Source organism: Miniopterus natalensis, chromosome 1, assembly GCF_054644295.1.
Source record: "Miniopterus natalensis isolate mMinNat1 chromosome 1, mMinNat1.hap1, whole genome shotgun sequence".
NCBI lineage: Eukaryota > Metazoa > Chordata > Mammalia > Chiroptera > Miniopteridae > Miniopterus > Miniopterus natalensis.
Window position 1 is genome coordinate 91,598,262 of NC_142081.1, and position 15,552 is coordinate 91,613,813.

General features: G+C 44.3%; 1 protein-coding gene and 1 pseudogene across 1 annotated transcript; one reads left to right on the forward strand and one right to left on the reverse strand.

The window, feature by feature from the left end:
• Positions 1 to 5,521: 5,521 nt before the first annotated feature.
• GJD4 (gap junction protein delta 4) lies at positions 5,522 to 9,831 on the forward strand. Its single transcript, XM_087815462.1, has 3 exons — positions 5,522 to 6,018; positions 7,919 to 8,801; positions 9,168 to 9,831. Exons 1-3 carry the CDS (start codon positions 5,955 to 5,957, stop codon positions 9,289 to 9,291), a joined length of 1,071 nt encoding a protein of 356 aa, XP_087671588.1. The 5' UTR covers positions 5,522 to 5,954; the 3' UTR covers positions 9,292 to 9,831.
• Positions 9,832 to 11,272: 1,441 nt separating this feature from the next.
• Positions 11,273 to 11,848, reverse strand: LOC107525089 (large ribosomal subunit protein uL6 pseudogene; annotated as a pseudogene).
• Between the last annotated feature and the right edge of the window lie 3,704 nt (positions 11,849 to 15,552).

Genomic DNA, 15,552 nt, shown 5'->3' on the forward strand with positions numbered 1-15,552 from the left:
CCCTCTCCTTCCCTCTCTCTGAAATCAATAAAGATATATTTAAAAAAGAAAGAAAGAAAGAAACACCATGGAGCCATATTTTCTTCATCTATAACATACTTCACTCACAGACACACAACACAAATATTAGTTCTCTCCTTCATGCTCTCTTCACACCTCTATTAGAGGCCTTGCTGTTCTATACTGTTACATGACCATGTGTCTTAGATATTTTGAGATCTGGAAAGTTGGTCACTGTTCTTACTGTTAGAAATGTACTTGTCTACTTCCTTCTTTTAAGGGAAAGGCTATATCTTATTCACCTACTTCCTGGCACAGTGTCTGCCATGGAGGAGATGTCAATATACTGTTGTTAAATAAAGCCCTTACTCTTTTTCAGAAGTACTCAACAAGCTCTCTTTAGAGAAGAAAAACAACACAACTCCAGTTTCTCTTGCAGCTCCCTCAGACAACCAGTCCTTTTGGGGGCGGAGGCCACAGCACTCTGATGCAGGAGAGGGTGAAAAGCTTTGATGTCAGGCCCTGTATTTTAGTTTCAGCTCCTCCACCTGGGTGACCTTGAGCCATCAAATGAGGAGATGTGTGCACACTGGCCAGGGTAGGCCTGGCTCACGGGAAAGACACAGGATATTTTGTCTCTGAGCTGTCCCCTGCTCCTACCCAGATTACACTCTTAGATCTAAACCTGACCCCTCTACAAATGCTGCCTGGTCCACTTCTGCTCCATCACCAGTCACTCTACACTGCAGTCTGGTCCATTTCCTGCACACTTCATTTTCCTGCTTTGTTGTCTTTGATTCCACATGGAAACAGAGCATGGTAATTGCAGGCCTGGTTTTTGGGAGAGGTCCTGGCTGTTCCGACAGCACTGCAGCAAATAAAACGGGATATTTCCTACCTTCCTTTTATTTTTGTTCCTTAAGAGAAAACAAATTAAAAAGGCTGTCTGAGGATATCCTCATCTCTGAAATTGTGGGGTACAGGGTACGACATTGGCTCAGAGATGAACTGACTGTTGTCTGCTCTTCGAGACACCACTGTCTGGGACTTCTGAATATATCTTTCATTTGTAACAAACTGGCTAATGACTTGTTCCAAATCAAAGTGGTTGTGAATATTTTGAGGATTAGTGTTCAACAGTTGTGAGTTTTAAAATAGATCAAATTCCTTCATTCTCCCTTCTAGTATTTCATGGTAGAAAACAGGCAGAGAGAAAACATACAGAGGGATAACATGAACTGGTCTTGTTAAGCCTCTTCTAACACTGAACTCACCTATTTGCAGCCACTCATTGTCTCCTTCTTTTCCTTCCTCTCTCTCTCCCACCTTTCTTCCTTCTCTCTGCTATTGCCTAAAACGTAAAAATGAATAAGAGGAAAACATGAGGACTCATAAACTTGAATGTGGCCTTTCATTATGTAAGAAGTTTGGAGCTTGGGAAAATGGGACAGTGTTTATGATATCCCACTGGCCCCTTTTCCCTAACCAAGGCCCTTACCTTCATATAAAAGCCTGCTCCCAGGAATGATGTTTCTAAACTCACACTATAGTGAAAATGACTGATAGGAATTAGTGTGCTGCCTCTCCTAGAGGTATTTTTATTGTCATCACTTTTGAAAGCCAAAGGACATCAAGCATTTAACACTGACTATTAGATAAGAGGTAGAGGTGTTTTGAGGCAAGCGATCCTACCCAAGGCCCCTGAAACTGCCTCTCAATTATTTAGAGAGGGAAATAATTAAAACAATCATTATTCTTTTTTCCTCATCTACCTGTATTGGAGATATATATATAAATTAAAATATTGTAACTTAAAATATTTTCAAAAACAAAGCATTCACACTGGTTACAAATAGAGAGGACCTCCTCCCCACACTGCCATTTGTGAACTAAATATAGTATAGTAATGAATAATCAGACTATGGCTAGCAAAGCGCTATATGTGGGTTGCCTCTACAGAAGACTAGAGTTTCTCATGGGACAAGTCTCTGCCATGCATGGGATGTGATGTCTAGGGAACATCAGGGGCTCATGGATTCTTTTTTCTCAGGGAAAAACTGCAATACCCGATAGTTCTGGGTAATGAAGATTTGGGCAAAATGTCTAGCTTTCAGGAACCCTAAGCATCTGGGCTGAACACAGAAATGTTGGGACAAAATAATTGACACCAAACATCCAATCCCAAGGAAAATTGAGTCAGGAAGGGCTCAAAATATAAGAAACAGGCCTCCAATGTGCTGTGACTACTGTTTTTACTGAGTAAAGGGAAAGAACAACTCTAGCTGGTTGACCATGCCAAAAAGACCAGCCTTGTATGCAGAAGTAAGAGACGCACAAAAAATGAACTTAATTACACTTGCCGTTTATTGAATGTTTCCACTGTACCTGGGAGATTATATGTTTTACCTCCTTTAATTCCCTTAGCTACCTCAGAGGTAGGTGCTATTATTACCTGTGTTTAACAGCTGAGGAAATACAACCGAATAAGTGATGGGACTAAGATACAAATCCATTTTCCCATTGTGTTCTCTCTACTCCTTTGATTGTTTAGTTGAACTGATGCCCAGCTGAGAAGCAGTGAGTATAAAGCAAGATGGCTGGACAGTAAGGAGAGCTGTGGTCTTGTTGGGAAGGGGTGGCAGGGTGAAGAGGGTGGGCAGGGACAGACCCTAAACAATTTATAATGCCCAGTGTTGCAAGTCATGCACATAAGCACTGGATGCTACCTGACTATGAACGAGACCACAAAACCTGATCTTGGGTGAAGCAGAAGGATGTCTCTGGAAGCCAGCCAGAGAGAGGATAAGGTGCCCCAAGCAGAGGAAACAGCTATGGCAGATCTCAGAGGCAAAAGACATGGCAGGGGCTGCAAGAAGTTCAGTTCTGCTGGAGGGCAGAATGCAGGGTTGGGGGGAGAGGAGCCCAGGTTGTGTGGGGCTTGGTGAACTCGTTTTGACATTGTTCCGAGGCAATGGGAAGCAACTGAAGAGCATTAAGTAGTGAGACTTTTTTTAAAAAAGTGTTTAAAGCAAATTAAGTGCTGGGATTTTGGCTTAGGTGAGGTGGATCTTGGTTTATTCAACTAGAGAGAGAACACAGGTGTAGTCTGTTTGTTACTTTGAGGTTTAAGCTCTCTTGGTGATGTTCAGAGTGGATCTGAACTTACAGTCTCCTATTTTCCTACACAATGCCTTTCTGAAACTTCTCATTAAATTAAATATGTGAGGGACTGATATCATATGACTGTTGTATTTTATTTCAACTGATATTACAGTGCCTCAGTTCATTCTGTCTGCTATAACAAAATATCATAGGCTGGGTGGCTTATAAACAGAAATTTACTTCTCACAGTTTTGGAGCCTGGAAGTCAAGGGACTGGCAGATAGGGTGTCTGGTTAGGGAAAGCTTCTGGTTCATAGATGGCCATCTTTTCCCTGTAGCCTAACTCTGTCTTTCCCCTAGGAACCCTTAGTATTCACTAATTCTGTGTTTGTGGTAAATTTATAGAATGTAACTACCACAAATAATGAGAACTGGCTGCAGTTACCATTCATTGAGAGAGTCTTAAAGGCCAAATAATGTGCTAGAACTTCATTTAAATTAATCCTAATTCTCAATAACCCTATAAATGAAATTTCATTATCTATAATTTATAGATAGTAAAACTGAGGCCTAATAATTTGCCAATGTCACTAAGCTAGCGGGGATGAATCCCAGGCTTAATAGCAGATGACTCTTGTTCTCTTTTCTTTTTCCTAAGTTCATTTTGTGCACTAATCCTAGCTGGTCATCTTGCACAATTCTGCCATATCCATGTGTCTTACTCCCGGGGGGTATCTTTCCCACTGGGTTTAGCATAATATTCCCTGAAATCTTTTATCCACTCCACAAACACACACACGGACATTCCCCATTGATTTAGGGCACTTTTATAAAGACAGTGCCACATGTTTGATGCTCTAACCACATCCTCCTTCTCCTCCTCTTCTGTACTGATCAGGCTTCTGGCGGCCACTGGAGTTAGGATGTCAGGCCAAGCAAAAATGTCGCCTAGCATGAGAGGGCAAAATGGAGAAAGGGGACAAAAGACAAAGAATAGGGACAGGATGGACTTAGAGAAGGAAGAGCAAAAGTGATAACGGGAACAGGCAGCCTTGTCTGTTCAGAAGATGAGTGGAAGTAAAGAGAAAGACTAAGGGTGAGAATGCAGAGGAGCAGACCCTGAGATGCACCAGTCACTGATGCATCTTGTGTAATTCTTTATATTTGAAAATCACTTTCATTTCTATGATCTCATTTGTATATCACAACCACTCTGCATAGGTGAAGGACACATTTGTTTTCTACTTTACTGGTGAGAAAACCAAGGCATGAAAAGCTCTAGTGATGTACTCAAGATCACAAAATTTTAATTTACTTCACATCCAAAATAGGCTATTTATATCACACAGCAAAATTCAGTAATTGCTTTCCTATTATTTTGATTTTTAAGCCCAATATCATGAATAGTCTATCAGGCAGCAAATATATTTTCCTTTATTTTATGCTTGAACCATATGACTGTTTCAATATTTTTAATTAGCTACAGCTTCTTAAATTTTATTGCTCATGTTGAAACATTTGACTAAAATATAGCAAAACTGCTATTCTTTTTAAGGGGGTCGAAATGTTTTCAATGGATGGAAACATGTCATGTGAATAAAGATGAAGGTGGCTTTGTTGTACTCTTCTGGAATCTTGCTAGGGATATTACTAAAGTCAAGAATAGATCAGGAATGAAGAAAATATAGGAATATAATAACTTCCATGGAAAATTGAAATAATTCCTTTTAAAGTTTACAGATTTTACCCTGATGATAAAACCTTGAAGGATGGGTTCTTTCCAGATATAATGGTGACAGCCACAATAGGATTTTTATGCAACTGTGATTGATGTCAGCAGGTCCAGACAGTGATATTTTATTCCAAATTTAACAGACATTTATGTAACTGATTCAAATGGAAGAAGCCCTGGGCTAGATGGGGCTGAGAGATGTACAAAAGGAAAACACAATCTGTGAAGGTTTTTGGGCCAGTAAGAGATTGAGATTCCATTGATGAGGCCTCTCAGTGCTATCATGTCATCTCTGCTTCCCACAAACCCTGACGGAACATTATAGGGCATAGTGGTTCTCCCTGTTGCAAGAAGAGGATATCTGCAGAGATTCAGAGACTTCCCCAGTGACCAGGTGGCTGCCCCAACTGCGCGTAGGCCTTCTTTCTTAGATTGAAGAACTCCTGTCACTAACTAGACAGGAAACAGCTAGAGAATAACTGAGTCACAGCCTAAAGTTGGGTTCAAGTCCAAGGTGCAGATACCTGCTTCCCTCAATGGTACAGGAATTGAGAATGAGGACAAGAGCCTTTTGGGTTATAATGGGTTATGCTTAAGAGAGAGGACAAAAATGAACATTTTAGTGTTTTTTTTAACAAGCGAGGTGGTGTGGAAATGTTTGCAAGGAGAAAACACCTTTTTTTTTTTTTTTTCCATGTAGAATTTGCTTGACTAGTTAACAGAACTTTTCTTTCTTGGGCTAAATGTAGTCAGTTCTATTATATATCCTAAAGCCCCTGTCTGTCCTGGCGGAGACATGTGAGCACTTCCAAGGGCCTGGAATGTCCCAAGAGGGTAAGAATAGCCCACAATGAGAGATGACTCCTGCTGTCTTCTGGTTACTGCAGTTGTCAGGAACACTTTGCCTTAGAGGCAAACAGCTCGAGGGCCTTCTCAACTCAGAGACAGAAAAACTGACCTCTTGCTCCTAGGCTCAAATCTTTCCTTTCATATTTCCAGCTTTCATTTTTAAGCCTTTTGTAGGTAACATACATCTATTCTTCCAAAGGTTTTCCACCTTCTTGGAGACTACAGGCTTCTGACGTCCCCAGCAGCCTTGAGTCTGTGACATTCTGGAAGCATGGACCGTTTGGACTTGCTTGGGTTCCTTATCATCACATTAAACTGCAACATGACTATTGTGGGTGAGTACAGGAAACACCCCCAGAGCTCTTACTCTGTTTTTCGCTTTTATTGGTTTCCCACACTTACCCCAACACAAAAGCATATGCACTGCTGGAGCAAAAGGGGGCTATGGGTCCAAGCTTCTGGTTGCACCATGGTTCCACTATCATTTAAGGAAGGCTGGGTGTGAGTGTTTTTTCTCTCCTGGGGCCTCTTATTGCTGACATGCTGGTGATTCTGAAGACCGAGCAGGTGAAAGGGGTAACACTTCTCTGGCTGCATTACCAGGAAAAGGAACAATACAGCAACAGTTAAAGAGAAATTAATGCCTCAGTTATGCTTTCTTCTTGTTCATCTTTTTACAGTTTAATCTTGAAGCTTAATTTGTAAAAATTAGCAATTTCTCTTGAGCTTTAAACTAAATCCCAATTTTAGTTTGGTTATTTTATTTTATTTTTGACAAAGAAAATAATAAGGATTTCTGAGTTTAGTGCAGATAAGACATATTTTTAGAGAAGTATAGATGTCCTGGAAAAAAGGATTGAGAAAAAAGGATGTCATTGATATTTTTCTTACTCATTATTTTGTAGAATTTAAACAAAATCAACTTGGTCTTTAAAAGTTTGAGTCAATAACTTTATCACGAAATAATATTCTTTAACTGCCTTCATTTATAATAGAGTTTTGTTTTTCTGCTATCTGATGATGTTTTCTATATCTTATCACAGAACAAAATATTTACAAATTATTTTGACTGAGTCTTAAACATGTTTCAAAATAGTTGATTCGTGACATGAAAAGAAGACTTTTGAAGTTATTTTGATTCCCCAGATTGGCCACATTTATTCATGATAAGTTGAAAAAAGACAAACCTCATTAATTCATAATAACTGAAACAGGGGAAAAGGGATTCTGAATTACTAAAAATTCTGAAAAATTTAATGTTCTTAAATTTTTGAAATCCTCACTCAAGAACATATTTATTGATTTTTAGAAAGAGGGGCAGAGAGAGAGAAACATTGATTGGTTGCCACCCATAACATGTCTTGACGGGGGATGGAACCCGAAGCCTAGGTATGTGCCCTGACCAGGAATCAAACCCGCCCCTTTTTGGTGTATGGGACACACTCCGACCAACTGGGCCATCCAGATAGAGTTTAAAGAAATTTGATTCCAAGGGCTATAAAGCAATGTTAAATACAAGCCCTGTGACCACCACCACCCCCTGCCCTGTGTGGCCCGTGTGGCTCAGTGGATTGAGCTTTGTCTTATGTGCCAAGAGGTAACTTTTTAGATTCCTGGTCAGGGCACATGTTTGGGTTGTGGATTGATCCTCAGTAGGGGGCGTGCAGGAGGCAGCCGATTGATGTTTCTATCTCCTTCTCCCTTTCCCCCCTCTCAAATCAATAAAAACATATTTTAAAAAACAACTACAAGCCCTGTTATTAAATGAAGGCCTTGTCATAAATAAAGAGACCATTATTGTAAATAAAGATTTGCTGTATTTGCTATTCACAGTTACAGGAATGCACTAACGTCCTTTAAGAAGCTTAACTTCTTAGAAAAGTAAGATCTTATTTGCATTATATTCTCAGCCCAACTTTCTTTCTAGACTAGTCCAGGAAACATTACCAAAAGGCTAAACTAGCAGAGTCAACTTAAACATTTTTAGTATTTATGCTTCTTTAAAATCTGCTAATCTCAAAGCACTTTACAAACAAGTAGAAGTTCACGCAGTGTCTGACACAGTTAGTGCTCGATAAATATTTGTCACATGTGCTAACTAGCTGATACTGTTGCTGTGACTAAAATGCATGCTTATGGACCTTATACTTCACTATCAGCCCCAGTACATACTTAAGCGTTGTTAGAAGGAAGTTTCTTTCCATGATCGTGCCCATCCTGCCTCCTCTTTTCCAGGGAAGATCTGGCTTATCCTCATGATCCTGCTGAGAATGGTGGTGATCATCGTGGCCGGGTCCGCCGTCTACCAGGACGAGCAGGAGAGGTTTGTGTGCAACACGCTGCAGCCAGGATGCGCCAACGTCTGCTACGACATCTTCTCCCCAGTGTCCCACCTGCGCTTCTGGCTGGTCCAAAGCGTGTCTGCTCTCCTCCCGTCCGCGGTTTTCAGCGTCTACGCGCTGCACAAAGGAGCCGCGCTCGCCGCCCGGGGAGCCTGCGGGCCCGAGGCCCCGAGCTCCGCGGACGCGCGCGGCCCGCCGCCCTGCAGGGCGGGGCGCGGCCGGGTGGTGCCGGACTTCTCCTCCGGCTACATCGTGCATCTCTGTCTTCGGACCTTGGCGGAGACAGCTTTCGGGGCCTTGCATTACCTCCTCTTCGGATTCTCGGTCCCCAAGAGGTTTTCCTGCGCTCACTCTCCCTGCTCTGGCGCGGTGGACTGCTATGTCTCTCGGCCCACGGAGAAGTCCGCTCTCATGCTCTTTCTCTGGGCACTCAGCGCGCTCTCCGTGCTGCTCAGCGTGGCCGACCTGCTCTGCAGCCTGCGCACGAGGGCGCGCAGGGCCCTGGGACCCCCCGAGGGCCCTGCGGGGAGGAAGCGGGCTCCCTCGGTGCCGGACTGGCCTGGGGAGGAGAGGGAGGCACTAGCGCACTCTGGTCCGTGGACCGGAGGTCACAGTGTCCGCAGCTCCTGTGGTCAGTCTGTTGTGTCAGGGCGGATGGAGTTTCCAGATGAAGAGAATGAGGGGCTGTCCTTAGCCAGCGACAAGCTGCCCAGGGCTTGCACAGATCCTAGGGGCAGGCCCCGCGCAGAGGCCCCTCAAGACTCGAGAAACGAGCATCCCGGCCCTCCCGAGCGCCCCGGCCCTCCCGTGCATCCCGGCCCCGAGCATCCCGGCCCCGAGCGCCCCGGCCCCCAGCATCCCGGCCCCGAGCGCCCCGGCCCCCAGCATCCCGGCCCCGAGCGCCCCGGCCCTCCCGAGCATCCCGGCCCCGAGCGCTCCGCCCCTCCCGAGCATCCCCGCCCCGAGCGCCGCGGCCCCCAGCATCCCGCCCCTCCCGTGCATCCCGGCCCCGAGCGCCCCGGCCCCCAGCATCCCGGCCCCGAGCGCCCCGCCCCTCCCGAGCATCCCGGCCCCGAGCGCCCCGGCCCCGAGCGCCCCGCCCCCCCCGTGCATCCCGGCCCCGAGCGCCCCGGCCCCGAGCGCCCCGGCCCGCCCCGCCGCCCGCCCGCCCGGCACTGCCCGTCCAGTCCGAGTCAACTCCTGACCCGCCGGCCTGGCGCCCAGAGCGCCCCCCTCCTGGTGGCCAGAAGGTCCGAGTGGGTGTGAAAAGGGCGGCCAGGTAGCGCAGTGACCGAGAGAAGGCTGGGACGCGAAGGTGCAGCGTTGCCTTGGCACGTGGGAAATCTTAATGTCCCTGGGGAACGTCAACGGGCAGGAAGGCCGGCTGGCCTGCGACAAGGACGCGGTGGGAGCCTTGCGTCGATTTCAGTTGGATAACCCTTCCTGCTGAGGAGCCCAAAGTGGGGCTGTAGGCTAAGCCGATGCATTGGAAAGTGTCGGGTTACTTACCGCTCATGTACTCCCTGGTCTATTGTCTTGTCCTTTACCATAATATGTGCTTTATGTAAAGCATGTTCTTTCACGTTAACAGAGCTCATTACTGTTCTAAGGTTTTCTGGTGAGTTGTTACGAGGTTTTGTTTGTTTATTTTTCTGCTTGGATAAAAGAGGCATCTTAAGCATGCCATCAGTAGAGAGACATTAGTTTAACTTCTCCAAACACCTTTAATAAAAGTAATGCTGCTTGCTTACGGTATTCCACTTCATACTTCATTGTGTTAGAGGAGAAATGACAAATGCAGAAAATACGACCAGTTGGGGTCTTTGGGGGCATCTTTGAGGGCTTTTGCATGCGGATGGAAGGTGCACAGGAAGTGGGTTGGGCCCCGATTTGCTTGTTTCCCCCCTGCCTGTGTCTCTGAGTGGTTGTCCTCACTGATTAGAGGAACTACTTGTGCTGTTGATGAGTGGCCCTAGCATTGTCCCACGTTTCTAGTTTGGGTTTTGTCTGTGTCCTTTAGAGAGCTGTACAGCTCAGGCTGTGCTGAGCCTTCATGTCCTGTGCAGCGGAGGAGAAGCACCGGCAGTGCTGTGGTTTCAGCTCTGCTCCCGCTTGGTGTGTGTGCGTTAGACGCAGCCAGCTGCCTCTGCTCCTGGATGGGCTTCCCACAAGCTCCTTGCTGCACTTCTCCGTGTTGCTCTGGTTTTCGTAACTCTGTTAGAGCTTTAGTGCTGCCTTTAATTGCCTGATGGGAAGATGCAGTGCAGCAGAAAGAGCCACTGTGGGACAGGACAAACCTGCTCACCCTTATTAAGAGAGGAGGATGAGCCGTCTGTTATGGTTCCAGAACTGACAAGTACCTGCTGTCCCCAAGCCCAAAACGGCCGAGGAAGACAAATTGACCTCACCCATTCAAATAATGAAAAAGGTGAACAAATGTACTCATGAAACCAATGAACACTGTTACCCGTTCTGAAGAAGACTTTGACAATGAAATATATGCCAGGATGGAGAGTAACATCCCATTAACTATATCTACAGGATGTGAAAGCAATTGGTTAAAACTTAAAATATCATCCAAAATTGATTTTGGCATAAAACTATTTGAATGAATGTGCCTATATATATATATTTTTAAATATATCTTTATTTATTTCAGAGAGAGGAAAGGAGAGGGAGAGAGAGAGATAGAAATATCAATGATGAGAGAGTCATTGATCAGCTGCCTCCTGCACGCCCCCAACTGGGGATCGAGCCCGCAACCCGGGCATGTGCCCTGACCAGGAATCGAACCCTGATCGCCTGGATCCTAGGTCAATGCTCAACCGCTGAGCCATGCCCAGCTGGGCAAATGTGCCTATATTTAATATATGCAGTAAATCAATTTCTCTCTCCTTTGCTCCTCAATTCATTGAAACTGTGAGCCATGACTCAGACCCCTTTCTTCAATACTTAGATCAATGTCTGCACATAACAAATAAATGTGATTTTTGAGTCTGATATTCCTAAAGTATTCAGGAGCCAATCTGGTTTTTGTTTCTTATGCATGCAATTCTGGTGGACTTCCCAAGGTTGGGCGTAGCCTTAGAGATATAAGGGTTCTCTAGGACTTCATTATTGATTTTTCCCCCTAAATCAATACATGTCTTTTATTGTATCTTTAAAATATCACAAGTAAGCCTGAGGAATCATCAGGCATCTTGCTGTTTAGCTTGATGAATAAGATCTAAGCCAAACGACTTGGATCTTATTCGTCAGCCTGCTCAACTGTTCCTTTTTCAGAAACATAAATACCATCTAAAATTTTTCTGATATCCTTGTTTTTAACTGTTCTGACTTGCTGAATCAAAGCAGCTGAATTTGATACAAATTCCATGTTGCTCCCTTCAAGAATCAACTCCTCTTTCTAGGCTTGAGATACTGAACAAGCAATGTCTGACCTCATCTGAACCCTGTGGATATATTTTTCACCCAATAGAGTTCTGATTTCATCAAGAGAACCATTCTCCTGAATAATGAAATTGATGGGGAAGTGAATGTACACATACTTCATCTTATAATGGAAGCCCAGTGTAACACCCTTGATCATGTTCTGTACATGACAGTAGATGGTGCAAACAGTAGCCAGTTCCTTTCTATTTTCCCACAGTTTGTCAGCCCAGAGCCTCTTCTTTTTCTTTCCAAGGAGACTGAATTCTACATTGATGTGATCCAAGTCCCTCTGCAGGGTGCCCCTGGGGCCCTTCACAACTGTACATCCCTTCAGAATGATGTCCACATTTTCTGGAATGTCAACAGTCTGATTGTTGAGAATGGTCTTCATCCTCACAGCAGCTGTGACAAAGAGCTTCATTACTATTTTAAAAGTAAGCCCCATAGGCCCCTCAAACAACCCAGTATTAGCATTGATAATGTTGATTAATGGAATCGACTCAGTTTGGTAATATGCATCCAGTCAGGGTGCCTGGATAATAGCTAGGAAAGGAAGGTGGGAAATGCTGAGCTGGAGTTCTTTCTCAGCCAGGGTCTGAGTGAGAACTAGGCAGAGCATGACTGTGCCCTTTTCTTACCAGGGTCTATGCTCAAGTTTGGGTTTACAAACAAGTGTGATTTTATTTGAGTGGCACTAGGAAGGGCTGCTTTGGTCACTCTGCTGATGTCCACAATCTCACTATCAGAGAATCAGAGACGAGTTTGTCCCATGGAAAAGTATATATACTATTCAGAGCTATGGGTGCTAAGAGGGAAGGGGAGAGGTAAGGAGTCAAAGGTAGGAGTCTGGGTTCTTATCTCATGTCCATCATTACTTAACATGTCACTTCATTCCTCTGGGCCTGCTTCCTTCTCTGAGTGACAAGGGACCCAGGCTGGATGGTTCCTTACTATTCTACAAGCTTAGAATCCATCAATGAGATGGGCAGCTGTCAATCATTTTAACCTAAGAGGGGTTAGTTCTCCAGGTCCTTCCATCCAGATAACTGCCTAAGCACAGGTTAAGAATGAAGGACAGAACAAGAGAGGCCTGTGTGTCCTGGGAAGAGCTGCCTTGTAAGAGAGATGGGGATCCCATGGAAAGTTGGAGGGGGCTGAAGACAATTCACTGACTTCACGCCCTATTGAATGATGGTAGAGGGCTTAGTTGACAGACACTAGGGTCATCTGATGTGACCCCATCCTATGAGGAGCAAGCTTGCAAAGACAACTTTGAGTATTCTGGAACCTAAATGGTTGTGTTAGTGTGACTGTGAACGCACTGTTGGAAAATGCAGACAGAGACCCTTCGCTTCTCTTTTCTGTCATATAGGACACCTAGTTTTGTAACTTAGGTTTTGGAGCCTTTAAAGATCTTTTCTAGATATTTAAGGGGAGGGAAAAATCTTAGATTATATCTAAAAGGTAAAAAAAAGTAGAAAATCATGTGACTATCAATCTTCCTTTTTAAGATTTTAACCTGCTTCTCTGCATCTTTGGCACAATGATTAATGAAAGATTGTTCATGAGTTTGTGTCCCTACTCCAGAGAGTTACTGAATCACCATTTGCCTAAGGCAGAGGCTATAGCAAGTTAAGGCAATTGTAGCTACTGTAACAGGTATTCCCAATCTTAGCTACTTAATACAGAAGTTTCATAAAGTACAAAGTGAGTGTTCCTGATTGATGGGCAGCTTTCCTCTGGGTGGTAACTTGGGGATCCTTCCATCCTGTGGCTCTATCATCTTCCATCCATGAGCCAAGTTGCTGTGGCAGGGACAAGTACAGTGCTATAGGTCAGGCCTGGAGAGGGCACCAGCTTTTCTGGCACATTCTCCAGTGAAAACTCAGTCCTGACTGCTCTGGAGGCTGTTATGTGCCCAGGAAGAAGGAGGAAAAGTCGGGCCAACAGTTAGCCAGTGTTTGCCGCAGGCAGCAACCATCTTCTGGGTACCTGTCCCATAAGAGGTGTTTACTAAATCCTTAGTGACCAACACACTGAGCAAAGACGTTAGCTCAGGTGCTTGGATGCATTGGGGCTGGATAGAAGAGAAAGGATGCGACAAGCTTGAAGAGAACTGACTGAACTAAGCCTAGAATCCACATCTCTTGTGCTTAGGGACTGTCCTCTTAAATACGATTGTTTCAAATAAGAAAGGATCTTAGTTGGTTTAAGTGTGTGTGGGGGTATGTGTCTTAGTTTCACTCTTTGGTCTTTGAACTGTATGAAGTCTAACTTTCCAAGAACTTTAATTCAGAAATTTTCCCAGCTTAGCATCCTCAGGTGGCCTGGCAATGGCGGGAACCCACTGGTGGAATCCAAATGCTGAATCCACGCTATTGCAGCTGGCTGCCTGCTGAAACAAACACAAAAGAAAGATTATGAGGATCAATGAGATTATGCCTATGCTTTACCAAGAAAAGTATTATTTACAGAATTAATAAATATGAGTCTTTTTTTTTTGGTAGGATGTTGCAGTCTAATGTGAGAACTTATTTCAAATTTTCTGAGTATAAATTTGGTTTCAGATAAGAAATGATGAGGAGGGTGGTGCTTTGTAGATGAAGAGAGGGGGCGTCTGGGCTTCTCAAGCACAGACTTGCCCATGATTTCCTACAGTGGAAATGCTTCCCACCCATAATGTCAGCAGCCCCGTCCAGGGGCTGGCTTAGCAGCAGAGTCTGTAAATCCTGCCAGCTATATTTTGGTTGTGCTGTGGGATAAATATTTTCTAGAAATGAAACAGATATCTCTTCCCCATTTGAAATATACATACACATATATGTATTTTTTTCTTCCTCCTGCCAATCATAGAGCAAATCTCTTCCTCTCTGCTGTGACCCAAAAGAGATATGAGTGGCAGGAAATAGAGCTGAAAGAAGTGACAAAATTTTCTCATAAGCTGAACTTGGATGGAGAAGTAGATGACATGTTTAAAATAGTGAGTGACTGTAAAGACTGTTCTCACCTGGCCATTACATCGATTGGCCGTTCACTTCCTTGGCCATCTTGGAACTGGAAAACTCCATGATTTATCACCCATGTACCACTGGGCAGTTCTCTCCCTTCAATCCTTCTTGCCCCTCTTCTGGAGGCACTCCTGGGTCTTCACACACCCCCTGTATGTGTTTTATCAATAGGCTGAGGAATATGATCTCAGATCAATAGAGCTATGTTGATAAACCAGTATTTATTGGGCATCGGCTCTGCACCTAGCATTTCACTTCTTGCTTCTGTTTCTTTCCATGAAGCTAAAAAAAAAAATCAAAAAAAAAAAAAAAATCAACTTATCACATGAGAAGCCAGCAAAATAGTAGGAAGAGTTCTAGCACATGGTTATTGTACCATCGCCACTGTTCAAACAACTCCAATTCCCGTGAACTTTACTTTTCTCAGTGTGGGAATGGGCATAGAAGGACTACCTTACTTAGTGGGCTTGCTGGGAAGCTCATGCGATAGTGGATGGTGGAAGATGCCTAAGAGGGACATAGTCACGTGTCATGGTAAAGCATTTCCTGGGCTGTGAAATTATCTATGCTTGACAGATCACTCTAAGCAGGCCTCTCCAGGAATTTGTGATGATAAGACATTTGCAAGAGGAAGGAATGCTCCCAACCTTCTTCCCCCATCCTTTCTGACCAGCAGAGGCCTTTCTTTTTCTTTTTTATAAAAAAAAAAAAATGTGTTTCAGAGAGAGGAAAGGAGAGGGAGAGAGAGACAGAAACATCAATGATGAGAGAGAGTCACTGGTCAGCTGCCTCCTGCAAGCCCCCTACTGGGGATGGAGCCTGTAACCCCAGCCGAGAATTGAACCTTGATCATAGGTTGATGTTCAACCACTGAGCCATGCCAGCCAGGCCGGCAGAGGCCTTTCTTGGACTATATTTAGGTTGTAATATCTATAAGCACCCAAATGTTAATTTATTATTGGTGGTACTTCTGGACCATTTCCACTCTTCTCCTTTCTTGCTTATGTCTGCACAGAAAAAGAAGGATTTCGGAACTGTCAGCAGCAGATCTAGGAATTGTATTGTTACTTTGGATGACAGAGTGGGT

Excerpts from the sequence above, each read along its gene's own strand:
- GJD4 (XM_087815462.1), top strand. The coding sequence starts at position 5,955 with ATGGACCGTTTGGACTTGCTTGGGTTCCTTATCATCACATTAAACTGC. Across the intron at positions 6,019-7,918 it reads CTGCAACATGACTATTGTGG|GGAAGATCTGGCTTATCCTC; the intron begins GTGAGTACAGGA and ends CCTCTTTTCCAG. Across the intron at positions 8,802-9,167 it reads CAAGACTCGAGAAACGAGCA|CCCCGGCCCGCCCCGCCGCC; the intron begins TCCCGGCCCTCC and ends CGGCCCCGAGCG.